This window comes from Psammomys obesus, unplaced genomic scaffold (assembly GCF_907164565.1).
Source record: "Psammomys obesus unplaced genomic scaffold, mPsaObe1.curated_primary_1811, whole genome shotgun sequence".
In the NCBI taxonomy this organism is placed as follows: domain Eukaryota; kingdom Metazoa; phylum Chordata; class Mammalia; order Rodentia; family Muridae; genus Psammomys; species Psammomys obesus.
The window spans coordinates 35126050-35143274 of NW_026596040.1; the positions used below are offsets into that span (position 1 = coordinate 35126050).

The 17225-nt window shown below is 46.2% G+C and overlaps 1 protein-coding gene across 6 annotated transcripts in view; it reads left to right on the forward strand.

Moving 5' to 3' along the window:
- The window catches only part of Myo5b (myosin VB), a 298441-nt gene that overhangs the window by 159804 nt on the left and 121412 nt on the right, over positions 1 to 17225 (forward strand). For all 6 annotated transcript variants that reach the window (XM_055622523.1, XM_055622526.1, XM_055622525.1 and 3 more), the window contains exons 5-7: positions 2306 to 2462; positions 12001 to 12144; positions 13545 to 13626. In XM_055622523.1, coding sequence (XP_055478498.1) covers positions 2306 to 2462; positions 12001 to 12144; positions 13545 to 13626 — 383 coding nt within the window. The remainder of the gene's footprint in view (positions 1 to 2305; positions 2463 to 12000; positions 12145 to 13544; positions 13627 to 17225) is intronic.

Below are 17225 nucleotides of genomic sequence, written 5' to 3' on the forward strand. Positions count from 1 at the left end.
CCTGAGCAGCACTTGTTGTTCCCAGTGTTGTGCAAAGTAATTGGCACCTTGACACTGAAAGTGACAAGTGATAAGGATCTCTGCTTTGTACTTTATTTGTCTTTGCCAAGAAAGATGTTTTACCCAGATCCCCTTATGCTCCAATTTCCTGTGTATACTGTGCCCCAGAGCACGCATGTGTCATTCCCTTCCTCCCCACAGCTGAGTTATTTCATGCTATGTGTTGCTCCCCTGGAACCCTGTTAAACGGAACAGTATGTACTTCTCCATTCCACATGTCTCTCTGCTGGGGACCAAGGCTCAGTACATTCTCTTATTGTGGGATAAAAGCTGAGCAGAGCTCCAAAGTCTTGGGTGTGGCTACCCAGTCTGGTTCTTGTTATACACAGGGAGCCCTCAGGGTGATGCCAGAGAAAGGAGATGGCCCAAGGGATACAGAAGTGACTGTTGCCAAGGTGTAAAGCCAGTCTGTGCCCCCAACCATCTGGATGCTTGTGCTTCCTGTCAGTTCTCGAAGGACTTGATGATAAAAGCATTGAGAGCTGAGGTGACACCTGACATCGTGTATGAGGTCCAGGAGATATAATGTAAAGCAAAAACGAGACAAAAAAAAAAAAAAAAAGAAAGAAAGAAAAATGGATGAAGATGGAGGCTGGAGAGGTGGCTCGGCATTTAAGAACACTTGCAGAAGACCTGGGCTCAGTTCCCAGGACCCACATGACGACTCACAGCCCTCTATAACTGCAGTCCCAGGGGGCTCTTTTCTGGACACATGGGCACTGGGCACACGCATGGCATATGTAAGATAAAAGCAGGCAAACACTCATAAAAATAAATAAATGGACGGATGAAAATGGGAAATAGCCACATTTGTGGGCCTGTTTAATGTTGTTATGGGGGCAAGGAAGGAAGAGTGGGCCCTGAAGAGAGCATAATGGCTTAGAATGAGAGGAGAAATCTCAGAAACATGGGACATTTTATTCCCCAAGTACTAGAAAGTTTTTATATTTGGTTGGGTAACCAGTTTAAAGATACGTGTGTTCAAGTTTACCTCTGCATCTGCTTTCCATCCTGAGCCCTTGGCTCCCTTTTTGAGCATCCATGATTGTGAGCTGAGACCTCAATGCCCTATGCTAATGGGACTGACTTGTTGATCCAATTTCCCTAGCCCCCTCCCTGCTAAGGTCTTTCTCATGACCTTTCTAAGCACGCACATCTTCCAGTCCCTCTCATGTTGCACAGCTCTCTTTACATCATCACACCTTGTCCAGTTTCTCTGCTTTGACCCTGACCTGGAGATAGCTAGGAGGGCAGGGTAGGCCAGCATGGAGGCTTCTCATTTATTCTTACCCGCTCTGTCTAGGAAACCATAGGACCTGGCACTGGGTCCTATGATTTTAAAAAGTCCTGAATTTTAAGCATGCCTTTGTTTAGGAAAGGAGGGGTTAGAGCTATTGAGCACTAAGTTGCTTTTGGTTCGCCGGTTGGTATTGAGTAATATGTGGTACCAGCCACTGTTGCCAGGGCTGAAACAGAATGCCAGCCTTCCCCGTGGCTTTGTGAACTAAAGGGAGGATGGTTGAGTTCACTACCATAAGCAATTTCTTATCCTAAACTGTGTCCCAAATGTTTGGCATTCCTCTCTGCTTTGAATACCTGTGTTCCTTGGGGACATAAAGGCACGTACCTTCCATTTCTTATCTGTCTTCCTACCTTGTATTTTGGAAGAATAACCATAGTTATCTTACCTGATATGAGGTACCCTCTTTTCCTGACTTGAATTTAGTCCCTAATCCCTTTTGTTGCAGTCCTTTGACTTGGAATGAGATCAGGCTCGTGGCATGCCCTTTGTGTTATACGTATGAACAGAAATGTTCAAGTCTCTACCTCCAGCATGCTAGCTAGACTTACTACAAGAGATCCTTGTTCATAAAACAAAAAATTCTAGGGAACTCAGTGGCACAGAGGAGGAGGCCTGTTGGAGGAACAAAGATGGAAGGGCGCATATGTAAATTTTTAGGACAATAGGCACTGCATCCCTATTTGAAGGGTAGTCCATTAGCCAAACCATTCTTCCCATCAGTGATGGATGGCCTGTGCTGTTTAAGAGCCCTGCTCAGATCTGCTCTCTCCCTCCCGTTTTCAGAGCGTGTGTAGGCCTACGAGGGAGGGCAGACTTTAAAGTTACCCACTCCGCTTGCTTCCCCAAGAGATGCCTCTTACCAGGTCTGCCCCCATCAGAGTCCCTGGCAGTTAGCAGTGCCTTGCGATGGCCAGTGACTGATCAGAGCTCTTTCCCTTCCAGAGATGAAAAGAACCAATCCATCATAGTGAGCGGAGAGTCTGGAGCAGGAAAGACGGTGTCAGCCAAGTATGCCATGCGCTATTTTGCCACAGTTGGTGGTTCAGCCAGTGATACCAACATTGAAGAGAAGGTTCTGGCATCCAGTCCCATCATGGAGGTAAAGCCTTCCCAGGGATTCACTGAGGGTTGAATGTGGCATGGGCGATGAAGACAATCTTCGAAGCAGTTCACCTAGGCAACATTCACACCCCTCCTAGGTCAGGGGAGAGAGGGTGAAGGTACCTCTGAAACCTCAGATTTGAAGATAATCTGACCTGGTCATGTCCTGCAGGGTCCCTGTGTTGGGTAGAATTTCTTCATGCTCTCTGGGGCCGGCCCCTTCTAGCTGCCATCATGGGTCACAAAATTAGCATTTCACAAGAACCAATAGATGCTTTGAAAGACTGTCTTCATAAGAAGACTGTTCTCATGCAGGCTGATGCAGGCTCGGTAGAAATTGGATACTTTTGTCTTTATGGAGAAGGGTGATGGAGAGCCAGCACACTTGGGATAACATCATTTCTGCTGAAGATCTTCAAAAACAGTTACCTGTGACGGCATGAAGCAGCAGAGGCACACTCTATTTCTTTACCCTGTCTGGGTCCCCTCATTGGCCAGGAGGTATGGCAGGAACCTGGGTTGGATGGGCTCAGAGAACTTGAGTTCAGGCCACAGTTGTTCCTAGAAATTAGATCTTGCTATACCTCATAGTGGTTTAGGGTCAGATATCTCTATCTGTCTGTCTGTCCCTCTGTCTATCTATCTACATACCTACCTACCAACCTACTTATCTACCTAACATTTCTCTATCTCTCTCTCTCTCTCTATCTCTGTCTCTCCTCTTTAAAGGATTTATTCTGTTAGGGTAGGACTAAATGTCTTCCTAGCCTGGTTCACTTTGATTTTCCCACTGTTTTAGTTTTCCTTCTTTTGCTGGCCAGGAGCAACTTGAAGGAAGATAGGGCTTAGTTTATTTTACATGGTAAATCAGAGCAGGAATCTGTTGTATAAACCATAGATGAATGCTGCTCCCTGCCTCATGCTTAGATAGCTTTTTTACATAGCCACAGGATCACATGCCAAGGAATGGTGCTGCCCATGGTGGGCTGGGCCCTCCTGCATCAGTTAAAAATCAAGACAGTCCCTAACAGACATGCCCACAGACCAGTCTGATGCAGATAATTCCTGAGTTGAGGACTGGCATTCAAATGACTCTAGGCCATGTTATGGTGGCAATCAAAGCCACTCTTGAAGCGAACACTCTTTTTATTGCCAGGATTACATTCAGCTTACTCCTCCAGGCTGGGCAGTCCCTTTGTTTTATTAAGAAAAAAAGGTGGAAGCATTATGAAGAGAACAAGGGGGGGGGATGACCCCTGTCCAATCGAAAGCCATGCATACTTTCTGTGTGTTAACCCTGCTGTCACCAGCGTGGCACCCGCAACAGGGTGATGTGGAGTGCTGAGGGAGAAGAGGTGAAGGTACTGACACGCCGCAGGGCAGATGGGCAGGGCTGTCTCCTGACTAACTCCCGGAAAGCTGGAGTCCAAGCCTGAAAAGGCCCCCGGAAAAAAGGGAGAAGGGGAAAAGCTGACACTGACAGGAGTATGGACAGCCCCTGTGGAGATTCCCACCAGACAGATCACAGAGGCCTGAAGGCAGTTCAAATGCCAAGTAAAGTGTGTGTGTTTGGGTAACTGTGCTAGTGACTGTATAGCTGGAAATGTTTTTCATCGAGTTTTATAGAAAAGCAGTTTCATTGTTTTCTTGGTATGTTGTTAGCACACAGAAAACTTCATTGTTATGGGGAAAGAGCTGTATTGCTAACAGAGTGTTTCCCTGGCTAGACTGATGTGTGCTGAAAACACCTCCCCCCCCCCCCCCCCGTGTTAGGGTCTTCCTGTTAATTCCAAGGGAAGGGATTCCCTGTCACTGAGACGCAGGGCCATTTGGCACAAAACTCCAACTCATTTTGTAGTCCTTCCATTCCTCCACTCCCTTAAATCCAGAGACTCGTGTCTGGTTGTCAGGATTTTATGGTGATTTTACTGACACTGCCCTCTTCAAAAAAGCATTGCTTCTTCTTCTAGAAGTGAGTCTTCAGATGAGCAATTCTGCCATTTTTTTCCCCTGAAGATCACAACTGGCTTGTAAAAGTTTAAGGGACATGCTCCCTGTCCCTCACGGTGAACTTTCCCTGTTCAGAACATAAAATGTGCACTTTATTGGGTTTTACAGTAGCTGTCTGATTTTAATAATCTATACAAGAAGGGACTTGGAAAGTTGTATGTCAGTGGTTATCTGCCTGTTATAAAAAGCATCCTTGATAAAGCTGAATGGAGTTTGGCTTGGAAGGAAACAAACAGCACAGTTGAAATAACGTCTGGTTCTTTCTGGGCCTTCCATGTTCCCTTTGCGTCCCTTTCTATCCTTCTGCTTTTGACAAGTGCAGGAGTAAATTCAGAGTCTCAGGTCACAGCAGTTTTTGGCTGTTTAAGCAAATTTCTGTCTTCAGAATTGCTTTACCAGGAAAGCTTTCCTTCCTGCTTAGTGACAAGAGACCAGGAGACCAAGAATTCAGAAGCCACCCTCATTATTCTCATATAAATTAGAGCGTGGCCAATGCAGAGAATAAAAACTAGAAGAACTTTCATTGACACAGTGCTCTGGAATTGGTAGGGTGCAGTGGTGCACACCTTAATCCCAGTCCTTGGGTGGCAGAGGCAGGAGGATCTCTGTGAGTCAGAGGCCAGCCTGGCCTAAGTAGCAGGCTCCAGGGTGTCGAGCTGCACATCTGGAGACTGTGATTCAGAAGGGCTGGGAAAGAGACCAATACCTTGCATCCCCAGGAGCACCAATGTGGGGTAATGTTGGCTGATCCAGGTAGCAGCACTGCAGAACCACCCACCTGTTACAAAGACAAGGAGGGATTGCTGGCAGTGTGAAAGAATGACAGGATCCCTGTGGTAGGGTAGCCAGCAGATACTCCATGTTCCAATGCATTACTGCCAACCTTTCCACAGGGAGCCGCAGCTTAAGCTTTTGTCCATGACACTCAGTTTGCCACAACATGCATTAGGAAGAGGCTTTCCGCAATAAAACCCTGTTGTCCAACACTTAGTTGATATCCAGGTTAAGCTAAGTAGTCTTGGGCTTGTGACGGTGAGTCCTGCCCGTGGCCGCTGTGCGGAAGAGATCCAATGGACCGTGGTCTGGGCCTCCCCGATACCACATGTGTACCTGCATTAAAGCAGCCAGGCCAGTGCTTTGCAACTCACTGTGTTTTCTCTCAAAGCAGACTGAAGGCACACTTTCCCCCTCGATCAACTTTGAAAGTTCAGTGTATCTTTTAGGCAGCTTTTCAGAGACATTGGCCTTCTTTGAAAGATAAAATAGTTACTCTTGGCAAAGCAGAGAATTCTCCCTTCCATGCCTGATGACTGACCAAAGCAAATGTTGGTCTCACTTGGAGCTCAGTGCAGGCAAGACACCATGTTAATAAAAATAAAACAAAAAGGGCCTTTTCAGAATTTTTTGTTGTGTACAATATACATGGCGAAAACATTCTGCTTAGGCATGTGATTCGGAGGCATGAGATGCATTGTTTGTGTATTCATCACTCCCATCCATTTTCAGAACATTCTCATTACCCCAATAGAAACCGTTTCCACTGAACAATTACTTTTCCCTTCCCCAGGTCCTTGATAAACTGTTTTCAACGTCTTGTCTTTGAGTTTTACTACTCTGGGAACTCCATCTGAGTGACATATACTTCTGGTCCATGAGTATCTGCTTAACTTTTCTTGGCATGTTAATTTAAAGGTTCGCCCATATTTTAGCATTTATCAATACTTTGCCCTTATTATGGCTGAATATCTCAGTATACAAATTCACCATGATTTGTGTAGCCATTCCTCTCCTGATGGGTATGTGGTTGTTTGTGCCTTTTGGCTACTGTGAATATTCCTCCTATGGACATTGATATGGAAGTTATTGATTTAAGTCCCTGCCCTTTTAAAGTATAATGGTTACTAATAAAGTATGCACTGTCCACTACAACCTGACTAGACTGTTGAGTTCTGTGGGGAGGATGCTTTGGCATGCTAGAAACAGAAGAGCAACATGCCTTCCCCCAGGTCTGAATGAGGAGTATAGACATGAGCCATCCTAATCACAATTGTGTATATACATACCATTGTTTGGGCCCCAGACATTAACTCTCTGCTTTTGCACAGCGTTGCTCCTTTGGAAGCCATCAGTGCTGAGGGCTCCTTCCATCAGACATGAGCTGTTAGTGCTATTTTTGGGGGAAAGCTTGAATTTGGTTGTGAAGAGGAGGCAGCAGAATCAGGAGGAACCCTGGCCGGGAATCAATTGTTGCCAATGGAAAATGAGAAACTTTTTTTCTGCCGAAGTTGAGAGCACAACTTTTCAAATGTTCTGGGTTTAGCCTTCCTGTGTGTTGGGAAGTCATCAGCTTGTGGCTCCTCAGAGTGTCTCAATTAGGAGCAGCTGATTACTAGCTATTCTGCCGAGTCCCTGGGAAAAGTTCCTCAGCTCACCCCCAAGCAATCAGTTACTGTATCATGTCTACTTGCTTTCACTGCAGACACCTCCTGGGGAGACAGAGAACTGGACACAGGCTGAGCATGCAAAGGGGCAGTAGGCTGAGCTGAGTGGCAGCTGTTGAATTATGCAGACTGGAGGCTGGGCCAGGGTTTGCTGGGGATAATTGGCGTGATTTGATGACACTGCTGGTGTGCTCTGACCCCATTTTTCTTAATAGCTCATGAGCATCCTAGGAGGGATTCGTTCCCAAGTCCGAACTGATTTAGGAGAGCATTGCTAATCAGGAGTCTGTTGGGGGCAGGGACGGAAAAACCAAGTCCAGGCCACAGGATCATGAAATCAGAGATGCAACTCTGAGAGCCACAGATACTTCCCCTACTGAAAGGAAGAAAGGTTAGAGGTTCATTGAACAAAATGACAACAGCCACGACCGAAAGTGTGATTTTTAGGATTTGATCTTCATTGTTTAAAAATGGCTGCAGGTGTTTAACTGATTCTTAAAAGAATCTGCTTTCTACATGCCCTACATCCTGTGTTCTCTTATGCAGCCTCACATTTCAGCCACTCCAAAGCTGTCTATTTTGAGACCCTACTGTGCTTTTGACCACACTGCGCTTTCCTCCATTGGTAGTAGTCTGTTCTCTGTAGTATTCACTGCGTTTTCTCTTCTCCAGCCTTTGCTGTTATGCTGGCGTGGCTACGTGTTCCCATCTCTTTTGCTTCCATAAAACTTAATGTCTGATTCTCTGTCATGTAACCCAATATTAAAATTATTAATTGTAGAACTGTATATTACTATGCAAATTGTACAGGAAAGTCTATTTGAGTGTCCTGTTTCTGTATGTATAAACAGCAAAGAAAATGCAATGGTTTTTGTTTTTCATTTGTTTGTTTGTTTGAGCCAAGTACTATTCTATAGCTCTGGTTGTCCTGGAACTTGCTGTGTAGATCAGACTGTCCTTGAACTCACAGATATCCTCCTGCCTCTGCCTACCAAGTGCTGAGATTAAAGATGTGAGCCACCACACCTGGCCTCTGGTAATGGATATAGTGTCTATTTTACAAGATAAGACATCTGAACTTCTTCACATTTGAAATTGCAAATTGGAACTTGAAGTTTATTTGTTGACAGTAGTGACAATAGTCTTGTAATTCTCTACAAACTGGCTTTTGCCAATTGCAAACTCATGCTTAACATATGCAGTTGTCTGTGGGTTTTAAGTGTGCTGTGGTTGTTGGTGCTGTCATAGGCAGTCCCGTGGGTTTCCATCAGGAGGGCCGGGCTGTCTACTTGCTGTGCTGTATAGGCGACTACCAGTTATGCTTAGGTCTGTTAATCCCTCAGAATTACAAGATGGTGACAGTCATGCTCGGATACCACTAATACTCACTAGTGGGAAATCTACAAAGAGAGACTTTACCTCACTGTGTTGGCTGTTCTAACATTAGGGGCAAGAAGGTGTGGCTGACTGGGTTCTTTGCCTTACCCCATCAGGTACAGCTACACGGGAGCTTGCTGTTTTTGAGGTGGTTTGTTCTCAGAGATGCCTTCCCCTCGTTTTTCTGGAGAGGGTAAATATGCGGGTTGGTGCTTCTGCACTACAGTCCTCCGCTCTGCCCTCTGAGCTAGGAAAGGCCTCGTTGCAGGGTTGGTATTGCTTTCTGTCTTCACTTCTGATTTGGCTCGGTCATTAGACTTGTGGAAGTTGCCCCTTTGTGAGGCAGCTTCTTGTCTGGCGTGAGTGGTGGTGACCTGGGAGACGGCATGAAGGACTGTGGTTCTTGTAGTCTGCATCTAGACTTGAGAGCCCAGGCGCACCTGAATTTAAATCTTGCCCACTTCCTAGCCCCTTGACCTTGAACAAATTATTTGACCCTCCCAGGCCCATTTCCTGTAAGTAGATGAAAAGTGGTAGCGGTCTGTTAGGGTTCTTGTCCATGTTAACTGATACACTAAGCAGCCGTAGACTCAAGTTGGGAGACCCTGGGAAGTTTAACTTTCCCAGCATTCTAGAGAGGACAGTTAGCTTTTCCATCTTCAAAACTGAAGTTTGACAATCGGCCATTGTCCACAGGGCTTAAGAGCTATTTGTGCAGTGCCTTAGAAGCCATTAATGTAGCCATTAATGTACATCCATCCTTTCCTGGAGGGGACAGGGTGTGTGCAGGCCCAGAAGGATGCATGGCAGGGGAAACTCTTCTGGTCTATGGGGTCAGGGAAGGGCTATCTGCCTGCCTTCAGGTTTGGATTTGAACAAGAGGAGCTGGGAGGCATGGGGAGCTGTGGGAAGAGAATCTCAGCAAAGGGAGCAGTGAAGGTGAATCTTGTGTGAGTGTGAAGAACTGACATGACGGTTGAAGGGAAAAAAAGAAAGTGTTCTGGTTTAGAGAGCTGAGGACCCAGTGCTAGAGGGATGCTTAGCAAGGGTGGCTGGGCTGCTCCCAGGGATGTGGCCATTTTGAGGTTCTCAAACTAAAGGGTAATGAGAGCCACTGAAGCATATTCCACCAATAATATAATCAGGTTCACGTGTTACACGAATTGCTCTGTCAGTCAAGAGGAAAATTGACTCCAAGACACAAGAGCATGTATAGAGACATAGTTGACGTTGTCCAGGACAAAGGCAGTGGTGATGTGGTTCAGGTGGCAGCAGGACAGAGGGAAACTAAAACTGCTTGACCAGAGGACATCATGGTGATGTGCTGGGGGTGTGCTAGATGGAAAGATGGTGCTGGCAGAACCACTTCCCCAGCAGAGAGCCAGGTCTTGGCTTCGCTTAGCTACCTCCAGAGCAGGAACGGTGACAGTGACCTTCACAAAGCGTGAGGATGTGTGTTAGAAGTCACCTTTTAGGTCTGGAAAGCAGTAGAGGCGTGTCTTGAGCTCCATCATCACCTTCTTGATCTCGGAGGCCAGCTGCGATTTGAAACTGGCAGATATAAGTAGTTAGACTGTTGGTTGGACCTGGCTGGCCTGGACTGAAGGGTGAGTTTGGACCTTTCTTTCACCCTCTTGGAGCTTCATGTCTTCTAGACCACTAAAAAGTTGCAGTGGGATTTTCCAAGTGTTTTTACCACCTAAAAATGTGAATAAACAAGAGATTAAAATAAGAAAAATCTATTACTGGTATGTTAGTTTTATGACATACAGAAAATTAATAGTCATATAAGACCAATATTTAATGACTTATTTTTTAAAAATTATTTTTTATTAATTACAATTTATTCACTTTGTATCCCAGCTGTAGCCCTCTCCTTCATCCCCTCCCAATCTCACCCTCCCTCTTCTCCTCCAGTGTCCCTCCCCAAGTCCACTGATAGGAGAGGTCCTCCTCTTCTTCCCTCTGACCTTAGCCTGTCAGGTCTCATCAGGACTGGCTGCATTGTCTTTCTCTGTAGTAAGGCTGCTCCCCCTCTTGGTGGGGTGGTCAAAGAGCCCACCACTGAGTTCATGTCAGAGACAGTCCCTGTTTCCCTTATAGGGAACCCAGTTGTATACTAAGCAGCTATGGGCTACATCTGAGCAGGAGATTCTAGGTTATATTCATGCATGGTCCTTGGTTGGAGTATCAGTCTCAGAAAAGACCCCTGGGCCCAGAGTTTTTGGTTCTGTTGCTCTCCTTGTGGAGCTCCTGTCCCCTCCAGGTCTTTCTATCTCCCTTCTTTCATAAGAGTGCTTGCACTCTGCCCAAAGTTTGACTATGAGTCTCAGCATCTGCTTCAGTACCCTGTGGGTAGAGTCTTTCAGAGGCCCTCCGTGGTAGGCTCCTATCCCGTTCCCTGTTTTCTCCCTCTTCCGATGTCCATCCCATTTGCCTTTCTGAATGAGAAAATTAGGAATAGTACTTCCTCAAAATCCAGCTATACCACTCCTAGGCATATACCCAAAAGAGGCTCAAGTATACAACAAGGACATTTACTCAACCATGTTTGTAGCAGCTTTATTTGTAATAGCTAGAATCTGGAAACAACCCAGATGTTCCTCAGTTGAGGAATGGATACAGAAATTGTATATTTACATAATGGAATACTATTCAGCAATTAAAAACAAGGAAATCATGAAATTTGCAGGCAAATGGTGGGATACTGAGTAAAGTATCCCAGAAGGAGAAAGACACACAAGTGGAGATTAGACATATAATATAGGATAAACATGATAAAATCTGTACACCTAAAGAAGCTAAGCAAGAAGGAGGACCCTGGGTAAGAAAATGACAGATTTTAAAGACTATTCGGGCTGGATGTGACAGCACACACCTTTAATTCCAGAACTCAGGAGGATTGCTATGAGTTGGAGGGCAGACTGGTCTGCATAGCAAATTCAAGGCCAGTTGGGGTACATAGAGACCTCGTCTCAAAAATAAAAAATATTTATAGTATTCAGTCTGTGGCCTGACTGTGTAGGTAATGATCCCCACCATGGGTGACTTCCTGATCTGCCCTAGTAATGAGCTGGGTCATCATGTCATTTGGTGGCCTTTCCAGTGCCATTTGCCCGTGGGGAAAAGCACTTGGCTGCTTGATTGTGTGATGATCAAAGTAGCTTAAGCACAGCAGGTGGTGTTCTCTCACAGACCAGCCGGCAGGAGCTAGTGCTGATTTGATGGTTCCAGAACATCAGAGCCAGGGTCTCTGACTCTCTAGATCTTTGCTTCATGGGCCTTCAGTGGCTGGTGGCACCATCCCATGTATATTCTAGACAGAAAGGGGAAGAGAAGAGGACAGCGGGTTAGAATATCTCTTACCTTCTGTGTCGCCTTTAAAAAGTCTTCTACTCAACTGATTTCTCTTAACGGTGGCCAGCAATTTTAAAAGGGGCTGAAAACTAAAGTTGGTTTTGGTTTAGTTTTAAGCAAACCAAGCAGAACGTCTGATTCAGCCTATTGTCTTCACGATAGCAGAGGTGTGTGTACGGAAGGGAAGAATTCCATGCATGGAATTCCATGCAGGATTCCATGCTGGCACAGGCCTAGAGTCTTGAAGTCAAGAAGCCCATGGGGTGGGCGGTGTAGGGGAGATGCATGCCACTTTGCTGACTGAGCCCCTTGCCTTCACTTTTCACACATTTCTATTGTCTGTTCATGTAGGCCATTGGGAATGCCAAGACCACTCGCAATGACAACAGCAGCCGCTTTGGGAAGTACATTGAGATTGGCTTTGATAAAAAGTATCACATCATTGGGGCCAACATGAGAACCTACTTGCTGGAGAAGTCCAGAGTGGTCTTTCAGGTGAGTGGCAGGACTCTGTCATTTGTGTTTCATCACCATTATTGTTCCACACACTCCCTTTGCTCACAGACTGGCCCATCTTTCGGCCTGGGTCAACATGCTTGTTTACTTTCTTCTCTTTCAGAGTAAATATTCATGTGGACTAAGCATTTATACAGTATTGCTTTGCCTGTTGTGTGTTAAGCCTGTGCTAGATCCAGGGATAAAGAACAGGGCAGTCTTCTTGTGGCTTTACAGTCTTATCATTAGAGAGTGTTTTAGACAGGGCCTGGGTTTTAGCTTTCTGGGAACCTGCTTGCTTGGTGAGTCAAAATATGTGTGTGACTAGATAGATAGGCTGAAATAAAATAATGCACACAAACACACACACACATACCCTCAGTCATATATTTGGTTTCCTAGGAACTGGTGTGATTTCTTCCCTACCATGGTCCTTGATTGCTCTCTGTCGATCCTCCTTTTCCTCCTGCTCAGCTCTCCTTGATCTCTGCCTGACTCATTTCTTCCTGGTTCTGGTGATGGTCAGTGCTACTGGCAACCTCAGCCATCACTGTCCTGCAGCAGCTTGGCTCTCTCCTCACTGGGCTGAGGTGGCCTGATTCCGTGGAGACGGTGGTGGCCCTGATTGGAGTCTGCACCTTGCTTTTCCTCAGGAACCCCAGAGTCTCCTGAGTGGCTTCTTAGTGACAGCTCCCTGACAATGGGTAACAAATATTTCATGACCTTTTAGAGCAGCTCACCCTTCCCTCACAGGTTGCTTCGGCAGTCCCAAGTCCTTCCTCCACTACAGAAGAAGGAGCAGGCAGCTTTGCTGGGTGGGCTGACAAGCTGCCTGTACTCCATGCTGGCTTTGAACTTTCCCCTTCCGTGGCTGTCTCTTCCCAGGCCTCCTAACTATTTCTACCCCCCCCCAGCCCCAACCCTGCTGATTTAAGGTCATTCTAGTCACAAGCACCCACCAAAAGTTCCCAGGGACCTTCCTGACTGTCTGGCCCAACAGAATAGACAAGCTCTGCTTTAACTTCCTTCCAAGTCCCACACGAGAAAGGGAGCTTCCAACAGGAAGATAAAGGTCTTACAAGAGCCAGTCAAGCAGTAAGGAAGATAGTGTTTGCTAACTGACCCACCATTTGTGGCACAGTAGTGGTGTTTAATGTCTAAAGAAAAGGAAATGCCTGCTTCCACATAAGCCAGGAGGTAAAAAGTCCTCACAGGAGGAGCAGACCCTGTCATAGCAAGTGGAAAATAAGGCGGTTGAAACTGCAGGTGGCTTGGCATGGATGAAAAACTGGAGGGAGGATGGTCTCCGCTCATGCCACCGATGGAACATCTGGGATCAGAGTGGCTGAGGAGATGCTCCTGGGAATCGCTGCCTAAATCTGATCCTTTTCCTCCCCCAGGCAGAAGATGAGAGGAATTACCACATCTTTTACCAGCTCTGTGCTGCTGCCAGCCTTCCTGAATTTAAAGAGCTTGCTTTAAGTAAGTCAGCAGGCACCCAGGCGCCTCTGCAAGGAGAGTTGCTATGTCAGGCAGCTAAGAGCTCTGGCCAGGACCCTCAGTTGTGGGTTCTTGTCTCAGCTACTGTGCTCCTGTACCTCGGTCCTGTCAGAATCTTACTGCAAGTTAGTAAAGCGGGGTTAACTGTATCCAGCCTTCCTGCGAAGAACGAGCTGTAGGGATGGAAATGTATTTTGCAGAGCAGGTGTCACCACTTTAAAAGATGTGTCACAGGGCTGATGGTTCAGCCATGCAAGTGGTTGTCGGACCTGTGTTTGGATCCCCAAAAAGCCATGTATGGATGAATGCATGTGGTAACTCCAGCACTCGGGCATGGAGACATGAATTCCTCAAGTTCAGTGGGCAACCAGTCTGCCTAGCTGGAATAGATGGGCTCAGGTTCAGTAACAGGCTGTGTGTCAAACAGTAGGGGACAGATGTGATCAAAGAAGCCGCCTAATGTGACCCTTGCCTAAACGGATGTGCACACACCTGCACATATGCATGTATACACACACACACACACACACACACACACACACACATATATTTGTATATGTTGCTGGCCATGGTGGGAAAGGCTACAGAACACACAGATAAGGCTTAAGTCACCACAGAGTCACAGTGAGACAAGTGAGATTCAGTACTGCGAAACGGTGGGTCCTTTTTGAACAGGCATGGAAGCTTCTAGCGTATTCATGGTGGAGCTATGGAGTGGAATGGGATAACCAAAGTGTGTCATCACTTCCACAGCCAATACAGTGACTAGCTTGTCCCCTATCGAATGAGTGAGCCCATCCATCCATCCATCCATCCATCCATCTATCTTTCCCCCGTGAATGCATTAGCAAGTCCCTCTTGCTCTGAAGCATTGATATGGAGATGGAGGTGGGCAGGCTTTTATTCCTGGCATCTCTCCTTGGGCTGGGGGCCCTGCTTCATCTGTCTGGGGTGGGGTGGAGTCTTGGTTTTGGAACCTCAGAACCTGAGTGATGACAGCCCATTCTGGAGCCTAGCAGCATCCTATCCTCAGCCTGTTATCTGTACTTGGGTCTGTGTAGGAGGAGCCTTGGCTGAAAGTTGATGTGAAGAGTTGGTTTGTTGGAAAAGGTTGGTTGGTCTTTTCAGCTCAGTGATAGACAGATTGCTGAGGCTATGTCCCCAAATCTTAGCTATCCTGAGATCTGGATAGCACCAGATCCAGCTGTGTCACTAGTAGCTAAAATCCATCAAGTGCTGTCTTAGCCTCTGTTCTATTGCCACGACCAAGCAGGTCTTATAAAAGAAAGCATTTAATTAGGGGCCGGCTTGCAGGTTCAGAGGTTCAGTGCATCTTTATCATGGTGGCGCGCATAGCTGAGAGCTGCATCCTGATCTGCAAGCTGAGAAAGAGACTGGGTTTGGCATGGGATTTTGAAACCTCAAATCCCAGTCTCAGTAACACTTCTCCCAACAAGGCCTCACCTCCTAATCTTTCTAATCCTTTAAAATAGTGCCATTTCCTGGTGACTAAGCATGTGAATATATGAGCTTTTGGAGGCAACTCTTATTCAAACCCATAAATCATTCCAGGGTTTGCTTCCTTCCTGATAAGCTCCTATGGTATTCATTTATATATCACACGGTTCAGGCCATGGTAATGCAATACTGTGTGACCCAGCTGTGGCTTCTGCCATAGCTTAGTCTGTCAGTTACAGCATTGGGTGGGAAGTACTGTGTTTCAGGAAGCACCATCTCAGCCAAAGTCTCCCCTCGGAAAAGGACGCACTAGATGCCACCCACTGTGCTGGTCTGTCCTGTTGTGCAGTTGCTGGCAAGTCTAGTCCTTCCAGGGATATCATAACTTTCCGAGTACAAGTAGTGCATGCTCCCAGGCTAGTCAGGGCAGGTTCTCAGTGGCCCTTGTTTGAGCACTGGTCTGACCTGGGGCCTTTTGGGTTGGATGCCAGTTTTTAGTCACAAGTGGCCAGATAAGCAGCCATGATATAGACAACTGTCATTCTCCTCTTATCTTCCCAGAGTGGGGGTGGGGTTTCCATGGCCAGCCTGTAGAATCGGTTTTTACAAAGATCAGTTTTATGGAGAATCAAATATGGACATGACCCACCAGGCTGGCCACTTTGTCCTGAGTGGACCTTTACTAGGGAAGTTGTCTAACTTTTCATTTACATGAGTTGAATTGAGGCTTTAAATGGCTTTGCCCTGTTCCCAGTTTGTACGAGGTGCAGACTCCCTGGGCTTCTGACAGAATCCTTGAAAATTACCCAATTCAATCAATTTCTTACATCTTAGAACTGAAGAGCCTGTGATAAGCTCTTGTGGGTGGATTGGCTATGAGCTGTGAAGCGTGGTTTTTGGTTTCACTGATAAATAGCTGAGAAAGTCAAATAAATGAGACTATCTGGAAGCTCCGGGTGATTCTGTAGACACCGTTATCCTTGTCTTGTTCTTAACCTACAACACCATACGAAAACCTCTGACATAACTTGTGCATTTGTCTGAAGGTGGAGGCCAAGGATTTATGTACTGTCACCCGTAGTCTTCCTCCACCCCATCATTGTTCTTTATATTTAAAACGACCCTGGGAAATTTAGAAACAAAGTCTGTGAGGATTTTTGTCACAGAATAAGTCTTGATAAAGTTTCCATCGTCCTTAAATACATTGTCAGGTGATTAAAGAAGTTCCCTTTCCTTTTTACCCTCTTCGGTGTATTGGCATTATGGACTTGGCAGAGGCCAGAGTAACAGCCTCCCTAGGTGAGATCTAAGCTCTGTGACATTGACCCTGATGTTTGGTGCTCCAATCATAGACTGATGGTCTCTTTGTGGTCTTTTGACTGCCTGAGCTAGAATCTGTCTGGTGAACCAGTTAATAGGTGTTGTGGTATACACTTCTACTTGGAAATTCTTAGAAGAGAGAGGGGGGCCAAGAAGGAGAGAGAGAGATCTGAACTGGGTGATGAGAGAAGGTGTTGTGGGTAGGAAAAACAGTGCTGACTTCATAGACCTGACTGGAGGAGGATGAGCTGCAGCCAGCCAGGCAGATGGGCAAGAACTAACTGGATGCTGCTTGCATGTCTCTTACTAATGGGGTCTGTTGTGTGATGATAACTGGCAACTGCAGGTGGGTGGAAAGAAAGGGGAGAGGGATGACCTTGTTGGTAGCTGTGAGATCCTTTGGCAGGTGGCCTCTGCAGTGATAAGCCTTAGCCTAAGACGAAACCCAACTGGACCTGAGTTTGGACATACAGAGCAGGGAAGGTGGGGGTGGTCTGTCAGACTCAGACCCACAGGCAATAGGGCCCTAGCTGTTGATAGTAAAAGATCTTCTGGAGATGCTGAAAATGCCTTCCTTCTGACATAGAAGCCAGATGTCTTCCTTCAGTCTCTAGTGACTCTGCTGTCTTGGCTGACATTCAGAAATGAGTTAAAAAAAAAAAAAAAAAAAAAAAAAAAAAAAACAAAGTCATGGGATGCTAAAGATCAATCATCTCTTTAAGGAAATGTTCAAGTAGTGGGCTCCCCATCCTGGTCACCCCCTGGTGAGCCTGTTCATCCCCTTAGGATACTGGAGTCCTCAG